We start from the raw sequence: 13490 nt of genomic DNA, 5'->3' as shown, positions 1-13490 counted from the left end.
GGAGGGACTGAGGGATGAGGAAGGCCACATTGGTGCCTTTCTTAGAACACAGGCTGGCTGGAAGCAGGAGCATCTCTGGCAGGCGGTCAGGATCCCAAGGGCACTGTCTGATTCGCTGGGCATGCCCTGTCCATTCAGCCATCTCCTGACAGCCACCTGTGGCTTTCCTTCCTCATCCCCACAGGCTGTCACAGGCACTGATCACCGGTGATGAGTTTCAAACCTGAAGGATCTGTACTTTGCTCCAAGGAGAAACGTTCTTTTAGGGCAACACATCAATAAAACCAACTACAGCAGCCCGGCTTCCTCCACTGGTCTCCAGAGAAGCGTCGGGCTGTGCTTCCCTGCCTCCAGCCGGAACCTCCGGAGCATTTGGCTGCCAAGGCTGCCAGCACCCTCCCATGGGTTCACCCCATGTCCCACATGTGCCAGCTGTTTTATTAATTAAATTCTATAGGGGACCGGCCCTCTCCTCAAACTGACCACCAGTGGGCAAATTTCCTCAATAGCTTCCTCACACAACTATCGTAACTGTCCCCGCTTCTTCATCTCAGCGCCAACTGCCCCTTCTTCTCCCCTCCCCCCGACAACTGCCGCTTCCTCCCTCCCTACAACTGTCCTTCCTACCCCCTTACCACTGCCCGTCTCCCCGCAACTCCCAAATCACCCGAGCATTCTTTTTCTCCTCCCCTCTGCCCCGGACACACACCTCACGACGCCGACCCTCTCTCCTCCCTAGGCCGACGGAAGAGCCACTTTAGCTAAGAAGTTGCCCCGCTTGGCCCTCTCAGACCTGCGCGTGCACGCGTCGCCATGGAAACCCTGGGCAGGGCGGGGCGAGCGGCAGCGGTGCCTGTCCGCAGAGCGGGCGTCCTCGGCGCAGGCGCAGTGAAGACCCGCTCTGCTGCCCCCCTCGGCAGGAGTCTCCCCTGCCGAAACTCAGGTCAAGAGGGCTGGGGGCAAGGGAAGCCACTAAGTCTATCAGGCTGGAGGGTGCGTGGGGCTGGGGCTGAGGACAGAGCTCAAAGGACTGTGGAACAATGAGCTACCCTCCTGCAGGACACTAAAAAGGGAGAACCCAAGCGTCCGCTCCCGCTCGGGTCTTAAGGGCCCGAGTGAGTCCAGCAGATGGCGCCCGGGGTCCCGCCTGCGAGGCTCATTAGCGCTTTAGAAGGCGCTCCAGGATTTCGAGGCAGCCGTGGCTGCAGCTGGGTGCGGAGGAAAAACCGGGGCTGGAGCACCCCTGCCCTCCAGCTCATTCCCCCTTCTTAATTTGGACTGGGGTCTAGGATCAACCGGCATCGCGGGGCGGGGAAAAGGAGTGAAGAATGGAACTGGAATTTTTGGAATCTGAGGATTGGCTTTGGAAAGCATCGCTCACTTTGGGAGTAACGGGAGGCGGGGACTCCTGGGGAAGGTGACCACGCCGGGGAGGCGCTAAGATCTCCATAAGAACAAAGGTTGCGTCCTAGAGAAGCGAGAGGAGAGGGGTGTGAGAGGAGGAGCAGCACTCAACCGCTGCTAGGGGGCGCTGCGGGCCGCCGGGGCCGCAGGGAAAGGCGCCTAGAAGACTGTTGTACCTGAGGCCAGAAGATGCTTCAGGGAGACCTGGGAGATAAGGGAGGAAGCCATCCAGGGGGATGGGAAGGCACCCCACCTGCTTCCATCAATAGTGCCTAATTAAGACAAAGCCAGCAGTAAGCCCACTGATTGCATTTCCATGAGGAGCTAAATTGATGACATTTTCTTTGCTGGATGAGGAAAGGGGAGCTGAGGTGGGTGTTCCTGGGGATGTTCACACCTGACAGGTTTCATTATGCCAGTCTGGCACTGAGAGGAATGACAGTCTCTGATACTCCTGAAGAGCCAGTGAATTAACCCACACTCAGACTCAACTCTGACCTCACCATTCCACCTACCCTATCTTTATTTCCAGAATTGACAGACCCTGCCCTTGGCACCCACCACGACCACCATTATCTTTGGGCTCTGATTTGTGGCCTCCTGCCCAGCCCAAACTCCTGTTACTAAGAGCAAGGATTAAAAGAGAGGGGTCCTGCCACACCCCAAAACCAGCTGCACAGCAAGCAAGGCTAAGTGGGAGTTCCTCTAATCAGATAGGCAGTGGGTGGCAGAGAGAGGTAGCATAATTGGTCAGGTCCCCCAGGGAGAAGTTCCAAAGAAGTGAAGATGTGAGGGGAGGCCTAGGGCAGGGACTCTTATTGGCGGGGCTCAGGGCTCCCTCAGGGTAAGGAACGTTGTGTAGACCCCATTTCTTTTCTGACTCCAACCTTGGCTGTGCCTAAGGATCTCAGCCCCCTACATTATGCTAAATAGGTAATCAAACATTTCACTTTGCTAATTAATGCTCAATCCGATTAAACGCTGCTGAAGCTCATCAACAGAGGTGGAGGTAGGGGGAAGGGATGGAGTGGGGCCAACCACAGCTGTGATGGGGTCTCCCCAGGGGCCCTAGGGGACAGTTGAGAAACAGACTTGGTAGCAAGACTCAGACCATCTAAAAAAAAGGGGGGGGGGCGGGAGAAGAGTTGTACCAGTAGGACTCTTAGTCTTACTGCATCCTCCCAGCCTCAGGCTTGTCCCTCCTCCCAGAACCTTCATTACCCTCAGAACCCAGGCATCCGGCCATTCCCACAGCTCCCCACACACACCCCTGTCCCAGCTTTAATAAGTTCTGTTCTCTCACTGTCAATATTTGATTTCTCAGAGCCATCTCCACGGAGAGAGGGGAGCTCTTCCCTTGCTTCCCCCCTACCTTGGCCCTCTTTTGCCCACCCCAGTCTCTTTGTGCCCCCAACCTTCTCTGAACTAGCTGACAATGAAATGATATTAAAGTCTTAAGCAACTCCAAAAGAATGGTTGTTATGGTGAGGGGAGTGGGCAGGACGCCTGGGTTCCTGAGGGGAGCAAGGGCTAAGGAGGGGGAGAATGAGCCCCAGGCTAAGGTCTGGAGGCCCCAGTCCCCAAAGGGGAGCAACAGATTTGAGGTGAGCTAGGGGCCAGACCTCTGGATCTTGATGGGAAGCAGGGCTGAGGGTTAGGAGAGGTGGGAAGAGAGGACATTTCGGGGTGGAGATCACAGCCTGCTGTCCAGAGCATCTGTCGGGGATGCAGAGGCTAGCTAGAGGGGGACATGGCCTCTGTGCCAACAGCCTCCCTGCTGACTGTGCCCTGGGCTGGTCCGTGAGAACCAGAGTAGATTCCTCTTCATCCCTGACTCATCCCTCTTCCCCTTTATCCCCTCCCAGCAGACCCCCACAGGTGATTTGTAGCTGATGCCCTCATGATGGTAGGAGCCAGGACAGAGTCATTCCATGACATGAAGAGCTAAGAGCTTCCAGGAGAGGAGAGAATAGAGGCCCAGAGATGGGAAGCCAAGCACCCCCCCCCAACTCCCCTGACCCATCCCCATCTCACTCCCCTGGGGACCCTGGCCCAGCCCCAGTCCCCTTGGGGTGGTGGGAATGCAAGGACATTTGGCTGGGGCTGATTGATGAGGGAGGAGGCAGCCACTGGGCACTGAGGCTGCTGTTTGCTGAGCACACAGATTCCTCCCCACTCACCAGCTGCTGCCCCCTGAGGCTGCTCAATCTCCCCACCACCACCAGCCACTGGGGTTGAAGGGAGCTGATGCCTCGGTTTCTGATGGCAGTTGGGGGAAGCAAGCAGAAGACCCAGTACACCGAATGCTTCAATTCCCTGTGGGACTCAAGTGTACCTGGGACCTGGTCCCCACAGAACTCCCTTCAGGATTTCACATTCCCTGCTACCTTCCAAACTTCACTTCTGCTGCCTAATTTTCACTCCCATTTATACTGCATCCTTTTTCTTACCCCTCACTTAGCTGTCTGAGTCCATCCTAGCTAGCCTCCAGCCTTCAAACCACCCTGTAATATTTCTCCCAACCTGTCTACAGATCTGGAAACTCTTCCTGGGGAATGGGGTGCCCAAGTTTGTGATTTCCCATGGAGCCCCATAGGAAGCTCCATTTTTTCATTCTCACTGAAATTCTAGTTTATGATGTCAACCATTCCCCACCAGAAATTCCCACTGCAACTCTTTGCTCTGTTCTCCTTAAAAACCCCAACATAGCCTGGCCGGCGTGGCTCAATGGTTGAGCATTGACCTATGAACCAGGAGGTCACGGTTTGATTCTGGTCAGGGTACAAGCCCAGGTTGTGGGCTCAATCCCCAGTGAGGGGCGTGCAGGAGGCAGCCAATCAATGATTCTCACTCATCATTGATGTTTCTATCTCTCCCTCTCCCTTCCTCTCTGAAATCAATAAAAATATATATTTTTTAAAAACACAAAACCCCAACATAAACCACATTCACAAACACACATACTGCAACCTTCTGTACCACCAGCCATACCACAGCTTCCAAGAAGCTCAGAGCACCATCCTTGCCCTCCCAGAGCTTAAAATTTAGTTGAAGAAAATGCAACTCACATACACATAAGAAACAAAAAGTGGGGGCGGGGGGGAATAGAAGACTGAGTTAGAGCAACTTCTTAAATGTGGATTCTAGACCCTAAGTGACATACAGGCGGAGGCTGGGGAAGGACAAGACCCATCTGGAACATGCGTGAAGTTGTGACATCATTCTCCCTATTTCCAAACACATCTAGATTTTACCTCTGTGCTTTGCACTTGCTGTTCCCTCTGTTGGGTATGACATTCCTCATACTGCATGCCTTACTCCACATTATACAAGGTCCTCATTAAATGTCAGCTCTTCAGCCTAGCCGGTATGGCTCATTGGTTGATCGCTGACCAGGAACCAAGAGGTCATTAGTTAGATTCCCAGCCACCGTACAAGCTGCCAGCCAGTTCGATTCCCTGTTGCAGGCTTGATCCCCAGTAGGGGTGCATGCTGGAGGCAGCCGATTGATGATGTTTCTTTCTCATCGATGTTTCTATCTCTCTATCCCTCTCCCTTCCTCTCTCTGTAAAAATCAATGAAAACATTTTTTTTAAATGTCACCACTTCAGCGAAACCTTCCTGACCTCCTAATCTAAAACATCTTGTTACCCTCCATCCTCTTCCTCCTCTGTTTTGTTGACATCATTTATCACTACCAGAAATTTTATTACGTTGTTCCCCACCAGAATTCGGACTTCATGAAAGCAGAGACTTTGCCTTATTTACCATATATACTCCCAGTATCCAAAACAGTACTTGGAACAAAGTAGACACTTAATATGACGTTGAGTGGATGAATGAACAAACGAATGAACGTCTTCCTGCCTTTCTATTCATTTTGTTGTAATTGCTACCCTAGGAGAGTGTTTGTGTATTTGTACCCAGAAAGCAAACAGGGTGGCATGGGTTGTTCTATGAGGAAATCACCAGCACTTTCAAGTAGCTCAAAAGGCGCACAAGTCACTACACGTGTGGAGGCTAACGGTCTTGTGTTGTTCATGTTGGGGGGGTGGGGAGTCTACAGATGCCAGTGCTCCAAGGGGGTGGGTCCCAAAGTGCTATGTAGAATTTGCTGTTTCTCTCTCCAGCTGTGCATCTGTCCCCAGGTGTCTTCCTATCTCTCAGCATATTATGATGTCTCTCCTGCTTTGGTGAGGTGTTTGTCGGTCTCAGAGAAGGTTTATTCTGCTTCTCTTCCCTTTTGTCTCTCCACCTGTGTCTCTAGATGTGTGTGTAGGGGGAGTCTCCCTCAGCTCCCTTGCCCCCTCTCACACACAACCCTGCCCCAGTCTTGGACCCCTCCCTTTCTCACTGGGCCCTGTTGCTGGGCTCTGGGTTGCCATAGTGACGGTTGCCAAGTCCCTGAGGCTGATAGCCAGCGATGGGGCTGTCAGCTCCATCCACCAGGGAGGCTGAGGGGGGCTTCCCGTTGTGTGAAAAAGGGGATGTTGCCATGACAACAAACCCCCACTAAGGGGCAAGGGACCAGCCCTTCCACACCCCTTCAAGCCTCCCCACCTTGGGCAGCTCCAGTGTGGGCTTGGAAGGCAGGAGTACATTCCAGACAGCCCAGCACCTGGCTTCCCAGTTTTCAACTTCCCTACTAACAGTGCCTGCACCTCTCAGGATCCAGGCATCTTGCGCAGACAGGGAAGGGGCAGGGGTCCCACTGGACAGAGGAGGAGCAAGAGGACCCCTTGACCTCCAGGCAGATGGGAGACAGCGGGAGAGGACCTAGAGTCAGAGGAGAGGTAGGGAGGGCAGAGGTTGTGACCCCTGCCAACCAGCTCCAACGAAGTTCCTGATGGCTGCTTTTGTGATTGGAGAATGGGGCTGAGTCTAGGGGGCTGGGCACCTGGGCTTTTTAGGGGAGGAGAGCCTAGATTGTAGGTACACAGGGAGCCAGGAGACAGACAGCTTGAATATTCTGGGCAGCCACACCCCTTCTCCTCAAAGTAAAATACCTCACATCAGAGGTGCCTTGGGAAGGATGATGGAGAACAGACTAACATATGAACATTGTTTTTCCACTTTGTTTCTGTGATTTGCCTTGTCCCTGGGCTTTGGTTTAGCAATAGACACTCAGGCTTTCCCCATGTGGGAACTTATATTCACATACATCCCCATTAGATGCATTGGCAACTCCTACGCCTGCCTGGGTTCCTCTCCCCCCACCCCACACAGCCCCCCACACTCCCCACACCCCCGCTTCCCTTCCCTCGGTGGCTGCCTTCCTCAGCCTTCTCACCTAGCCCATTCTCCCCTCCCCAGACACTGCCCACCTTATCCCTCCAACCCAACCCTCTCCCTACCCTTCCCCTTGGTTTTATGAGACCCAACCCTCATCTTGAAAGCCACTCTAACCACTAGTTCTCTGTTCCAATTCAAGTCCAGTCATTTCCAGCCTTGTCGTTAACTTTTGAAGTTTTTTATTCTTTTTTTTGTTTTTGTTGTTCAAATTTCCCTTTTACAATAAAACTATTGAGATGACAGCCATACCCCACCACCTCCCGAATGGCAATAGCAACTTCCTGTTCCCTGGATGGAGCAATTAGAAAAATCAGGAAGGAGCCGGGAACTACAGCAGAGCGATGACTTGACATCCGGTGGACAAAGCAACCATGTTGGCTGGTGATTGAGGTGGGCAGATCTGGTCTAATGAGCTGGGAGGAAACTGAGGGAACACCCACTTGTGTACTGGAGGGCAGGAAGAGGTATAAGCTGGTCACTATGGAACAGGGGCACTATGCTAAGTGCCACTGTCAGCTATACCAGTCAGTAGGCCACCATTCTGGTCACTAAGAAGGGAGCTATGTTGAATCTGAAGAGAGTAGGAAATGGAGGATGTGATGAACAAGACAGCCATCTGGGCTATTGGTGGACAACACAGGGGTTCTTGGGGTAGTCCTGTTGAGTGACAGAGATTATACTGAAATGTGGAAAGGGAAGAAGAACAAGACAAATTGGGCCTACCACAGCAGATGGCAGTCATCTTAGAAGTAGCACAGAGAACAAAGGAAGGGAGGTCCTGGGAAGTGCCACTGAATAGGAAAATCCTCCTCAGTAAGGACTGTCCTGCTCCCCTTCTCCACAGAGTAAGAACCATCCACCTCCCTCCCCCCAACCCCCCAGACTAAGTCACTTGAGTTCCAGCCAGATGAAGGCACTTCCAGTTCCTGCTGCACTGCTTTTGCCACTTCACCAGGCCACTTCTGTCCAGGCCTGGTCACTTCTTGTCTGGAGCAAATCACTTCCTGTCCCAAGTGACCCATTCAGCATCAGACCAAGTCCATACGTGTTCCAACCAGTTCGTATCTTGTTATTGGCCACTGGACAAACAGGATACTTCTCATGGCAGCTGTCATAACCCAACCACCCCAAATGGCTGGAATAAGTATGCAGAGGCCTGGGGCAGGGCAGAGAAGGAGGCCCTGCTGCCCATGCCCTAAGCTGGGGTGGACTGCCAGAGCTTTCCCCATAAGGCCCCCATTTTTGGCAGATTGAGGGGAGTGATTGACAAGAGGTCAGAAGAGGGAGCTGAGGGGAGAAAAGCTTTATTGCCCCCACCTAGGAGATGGAAGAGGCACAGGATAAGAGGCCAAGAGGGTAAAAGGTGATGTAGGGAGGGGAATGCTAGGGAAGAGGAACAGACCTAGAGATAGGAGAAAGAGAATGAGAGAGAGAAGAGAAAAACAGTGAGAGGCAGAAAGAAAGAGGTGCCCAGCAAAAGGCAGACTGTTCCCGCCCCTAGCTCTCAGTGGGTATGGGGAGCAAGGATCCCTGGGTCATCAGAAGAGGTGGCTGAGTCTCTGCCTCCTTCCCAAGGGAATAGGACACGGGAACACAGACAGAGAGGGGCACACATGGCCAATCACATGGCAGGAAGTGATTCAGTGAAAATCTTAAGGAATCCTACAAGTAGAGAAGAGGGCAACAGCCAGGAGGAATAAAGAGGCTGGTGGGGCAAAAGGGGCCAAGGAGATGCCAGAGGTGTTCCTCCAACCATGAATTACACGGAGGAGCACCGCAAGGAGGGCTGGATCCAAGAGAGCCAGGTGGGCGGAGCCCTCATACCTTGTAGTAGATGTTCGGAGGGCTCTGGGGGGGCCCATCCTGCACGATGTACACAGGATGCCCATAGTCACCACTCACCTTCTCATAATGGGGACAGAAGGGGGGGTCTGCAGCCCCACTGCCCCGAAGAGCTATCCCTAGTTCCCCAGGCTCAGCCTCCCTAGGTCCCATCCCACCTCCACCCCCCAGGCCCAGAGACCCTCCCCTCCCAAAGGAGCCAGGACCAGGGTGGCGACTCTCCGAAGGCTTGGCCCGCCGTCTCCGCCAACACATGGCACCCCCAGCCCCTGCCACGCCCAGCAAGAGCAGCGCCAGCCCCCCTGCTGCCCCGGCCACTGCGGGCATGCTGGGAGGGGGCAGGGGACCTTCAGCACCCCGGGAGGTTGCATTGCTGGTGGGGTCACCTGGCAGGGAAGGGGTGAAGGAGGAAAGAGGGGAAGGGGCTGAAGGAGCCACCTGGGCATCTGGCAGCCAGCCTTGGGGGCCCCCTGGGCTTCCAGTGCACAGGCCCCTTGGGGACCCCAAATCCCCTCCACCCCTCCAAGCCCAGCTCCGAATCCAGGTGTGTCCAGCCCTTCCGCTCTGTGCCAGAGTCCTCCCCACTTCTCTGACAGCACTGATTGAAGCGCTGACTTGGCTAATTAGTTCTAATTGAGTCTTTTCCTCATTTGGCTTCCATTCCCTTCTCACCCTCCCATCTTCTCTTCCCCTCTTCCTCCCCCCACCAAAAAAAAAATATCTAAAGAAGGAGGGAGAGGGTGAAGGCAAGGCAGCTGGGATCCAAGAGCAGAGAAGGCTGGGGAAGGGAGGAGCTGGACCCCTCGTTCCTACCTGGCATGTTCTCCTTCCCAGGCTGTAGGCTGTGGGCTGCCCCTCGGTCTCTTTCCATGGGCATTTCAGACACAGGCTTTCGAGGGGCAGCCCCTCCTCGGGGACCTGGCGATAGCAAAGGCCAAAGAGAACAGGGTACTGACCATGACGGGACTGCCCCAACATTCCTCAGCTCCTAGGAGGCACCCCAGCCCCACTCACTCTGTCCCACTCGGAGAAGAACCTTCATGCCTCTGGTAAGGCACACGCCTCCCTGCAAGCTCTCCAGGCCTTCCCGGGTCCCATCTGACGTGGCTGGGAGAGAAGATCCACAGGGATAAGTTGGCACTTGAGAGTCTAACCTCAATCCTGTCTCCATGCCCTGGCCCCAACACCACCCCAGGGCATAAGGGGTCTCTCTTGGCTCTGGTGGTCCTCTCCCTCATCTGCCCTCCATCCCAGGAGCACCTTCCCACTCAACCCTGCCCTCTGCCCAGCAGTACCAATTATGTAGTAATCATGGTGCGAGCGGAACTCGTGGCCCCAGAGGTTAGGGCTATACTCCTGGAACTTGATGGTGAAGCGGAGATCCAGGTCTGGCCGGTCACAAGTGAGAAGGAGGTTTGGGGCAGGGGGTGCCTCACAGCGTCGGCCCTGGGCACCCCCTACCAGATACAGCTTGTAGAACTCATAATTAGGAGAGGAGTGGGGGCCAGGAGGCCGGGCCCGGGGACAAAGCAGGTCTAGCCGGTCCCCAATCTGAGGGTAGAGCACATAACCACCCTCTGCCTGGAACCTATGGGGAGGAGGTTGAGGTGGACAAGGGGGAGAGGTATCAGAGGTCTGGCCCCAGAGCTTCGCCTCCCTCGTCCCACATCCCTGCAGGTCAGCCTTTGTCTGAGTAGGAAGTCTGTTCCGAGAGCAGGCACTAAGGACTCTGTAAGCTCACGTTGGAAGCAGCAGGAAGCCAGGCTCAGAGGTCTCCTGCCCCTTGGTTGCCCAAATGCACTCTTCAGCCTGCCCTCACCACATGCACACTGCCATCTCTCCCTTCATCACCAGCTCTGTTGCCCTGGCAACAGGATGCCAGTTACCAAGGAGCTGGCCTCTCTGGAACCACACAGCCCACCCCTCCCAGGTGACTTCACTATTCTATGGCAGTCAACCATGGGGGCAGAGCCTCCCTTCCCCCAAGCCACAACCGAATTTCAGGGATTTCAGAGCAAAAAGGGGGAGGCGGTGGGAGGGTGATCAAGACTAATGTCCCAAGTTTACCAGGCATTATGACAGGAGGCAAATGCCTGGTCTGGCAATGGTCCTAAATGGGGCTAGTGAGAACCAGGGTCTGGAGGCCAGCTGCCCAACATTTCCTTGCTCAGCACCTCTCTTCCCTCAGGTCTCAGACTTCCTAGGGAAAGTGCCCCATTGCTTTGGAAATGAAGGAGTTGACTTTTCTAACCACCGCCAACACAAGCCCACATCTCCCTCTGCTCAGGCATCCATTGGCCCAGCACAGCCACTACTTGCCGGCCTGCAGCCCTTCCCTCTTCATTAATGGCAGACAGGTCTCAGAACTGGATCCCAGGGGACTGCTGCTCTGTATTTGACCACCAGACATCCCAAAGAGCCTCCCAAACACCCCAATTCCCTTTTCTCAACTCTATTAGAATAAGCCTAATGTCTTCAAGCTGTACCAGATAAAATGCAACTGGGAGTTGACAGGTATGGAACTGGGTAAAGAAAAGACAGTTGAGAGCCCTGGCCGGGTTAGCTCAAGTTGTTAGCTCAGTTGGTTAGAGCATCATCCAGATTCTCTCATATCAAAGAGAGAGAAAAAGGACAGTTGAGATTATACCCAAAGAAATGGAAGGGAGGCCAGAACAGTGAAATGTGGGAAGCTGTAAATGAAGTAGAGAGGAAGACCAATAATCCTAGTTCTCCTTTAATGAGCATATATGTTCCAACACCTTACCTCTAATCCTCATAAGAGCTGTGAGGACAGGATACAAACCCAGAGAGGTTAAGTAATGTGCCCAAGGCCACACAGCTCATCAATTAAGATTTGATGTGCTCCAAAGTCCACCCTCTTCCCATGGCCTCATGCAGCCTCCCCCAGGGATTTTTTCAAAACACAGAACTCTTTTGCTAATGGGGAGTGAGATCTGCAAGGAGGCAAGAGACCCAGATGACCTCCCAAGGATTCTACCCAGTGTGGCTTGAAGTTTCATCTGACCCCTGGCCTTTCTTCAGAGCAAAGCAAGCATGCCTTGCAACAGAGATCTAATGGGAGAGTTTGCAGCAAAGATGGGGGAGGGAGCAATGGAGTCCTTGGGACTTCAGATGCTAGGGGGGCAAAAGAAGCGGCTTGATGGGCTCCAGGCTTCTTTCAGAAGGAAGTCCAGAAGCCAGAACATAGGAATATCATCTGCTTGGAAAACTGTTCCACCAAGGGCTAATGACCGTCTAGCTGTGGGCAAGAGTTGGGAGCCAGATTGTGTGATGAGAGCCAAGAAGCCTTGGGGAGTTGTCCCCAAACTGAGCCCCCTTCCCTCCCATCTCCACTAGAGTCCCTTCTGGGGCGGGAGGCACCCTGCCTTTCCCTTCAACGCTTCAGCAGCACCTACTCAGCGGCTCTCCTGAGAGCTGACACTAACCAGGCTCCCTCCAAGCCCAGCCCCTGACACCAAGCAAGTCTCCCACAAACCCACATAACCACTCCACTGCCCTCCCGGCTCCCCATGAACTTTTGGATCCTTGCCCTTGGGGTCTTTCAAACTCCCAATACCTGGATATCACCACACACCTCCAGCTCTGGTGCGACCAGGAGTCTGGCTCCCAAGACCATCAGTCTAGTCACCCATCAGCTTCCAGCAGAGCACCAGCACCCTCCCTCCAGTGTCCTCCCAGCTCAGAGAATTCAGCTCCCAAGTCCCCAAGGCTTCCACACTCCCTGCTGGGAAGGTGTAGGGTCTCCCCAGCCCGGGTCGCTCACCTCTTATTCGCCGAGTTCCAGTAGACAGGCTCCAGGCTGAGCCCAGACACCAGTCCCCAAAAACCAAGCAGCAGCAGGGCCCCGACTCGCACGCCCCCCGGCCTAGAATGGGGGGCCCCCATGACCCCGCCAAGGCCTGGGGGCGGGGCACCAACTCCCCCAAAGTAGATCACTCCCTGGGGTGACTGCCTTAGCTGTCCAGGCTATTCTGCCCCGACCTCCCGGGCGGCCGATACCCCCGCTCCCACGCGGACCCGCTTCCTGCTCTGCCCGCGCCCAGCTCCGGAGCGCTCAGCCCTCAAGAGCCCTTCCAGGGGCGGTCTGCAAGCCCTCTGCGCCCCAGCCCAGGCTCCAGCACCCCGGGATTGGAAAGCGGGCCTAAGTCGGGGAGTGAGGGAGCCAGGCACCCGGCGGTGGTGGCATGGGGCGTCGGACAAGGGAGCGAGGAAGGGGGCGCCGAGCCGGAGCCCCAGCCTCGCCGGGATTGAGGGCAGCAGGCTAAGGGAGGAAACCAGTCCTGAGCCCGGGAGGGGGAGTTAAAGGAGAGACGGGGAGGGGGAGAGGATGGCGGAGGGAAAAACCGGAGCTGGAGCTCGAGGCGGAGCGGGCGGCAGGATCCCGCAGCCCACGCCCCCACACCTCCCTCGGTCAGCGCACCTCCCGCCGCCTCGCCCAGCCCCTCCGCCACGCTCCCCGGCGCGGTCTCTCACGCCCCCTTTGTCTTTACGACTCCGGTCTCTGGCTTAGTTTCTGCCCGTCTCCCCTCCGGCCCTCGCATCGCGGGAGCGCTAGGAATCTTCATCTCTCAGATTCAGAAAGGCTCTCGCCTTCTCCACGCAGGAACCCAGCCCCTATCGCTCCCGCAGCCTCTGCCTCCCGCATCCCAAACAACACCGCTGCTCCCGGGAGGCCTGGAGAGAATGACGATAACCTTCAAGGCTTCGCACTTTACCAAGTCGGCTGAGTGATCATCGCGACCACCTGTGTGAGGTGGGAGGTGCAGAGCTAAAGGATCCCCATTGCAGTGAGGAAGAAACTGAGGCTCAGGGAGGCCCTGGGACTAGCCCAAGGTCATAAGGGTGTATAGGAACCAAACCCAAGTTGCTGAACTCCCACCCCTGAGGTCTTTTTGTCATAGCCTCCTGTACCCTTTACTGTTATCTAGGGG

The 13490-nt window shown here is 55.0% G+C and overlaps 1 protein-coding gene across 1 annotated transcript; it reads right to left on the bottom strand.

Annotated features, from left to right (window-relative positions):
• Window positions 1–6901: 6901 nt before the first annotated feature.
• On the bottom strand, window positions 6902–12850 carry EFNB3 (ephrin B3). The gene is made up of 5 exons (XM_080680050.1): window positions 12323–12850; window positions 9834–10126; window positions 9553–9645; window positions 9352–9456; window positions 6902–8924 (listed from the first exon to the last, which is right to left on the bottom strand). The coding sequence occupies exons 1-5, from the start codon at window positions 12442–12444 to the stop codon at window positions 8515–8517; spliced, it is 1023 nt and encodes a 340-aa protein (XP_080536176.1). The 5' UTR covers window positions 12445–12850; the 3' UTR covers window positions 6902–8514.
• Between the last annotated feature and the right edge of the window lie 640 nt (window positions 12851–13490).

Source organism: Plecotus auritus, assembly GCF_963455305.1.
Source record: "Plecotus auritus genome assembly, chromosome: 7".
Taxonomy (NCBI): Eukaryota; Metazoa; Chordata; class Mammalia; order Chiroptera; family Vespertilionidae; genus Plecotus; species Plecotus auritus.
Note: the sequence above shows the minus strand (reverse complement) of the source record. Positions and strands in the feature narration are given on the sequence as shown.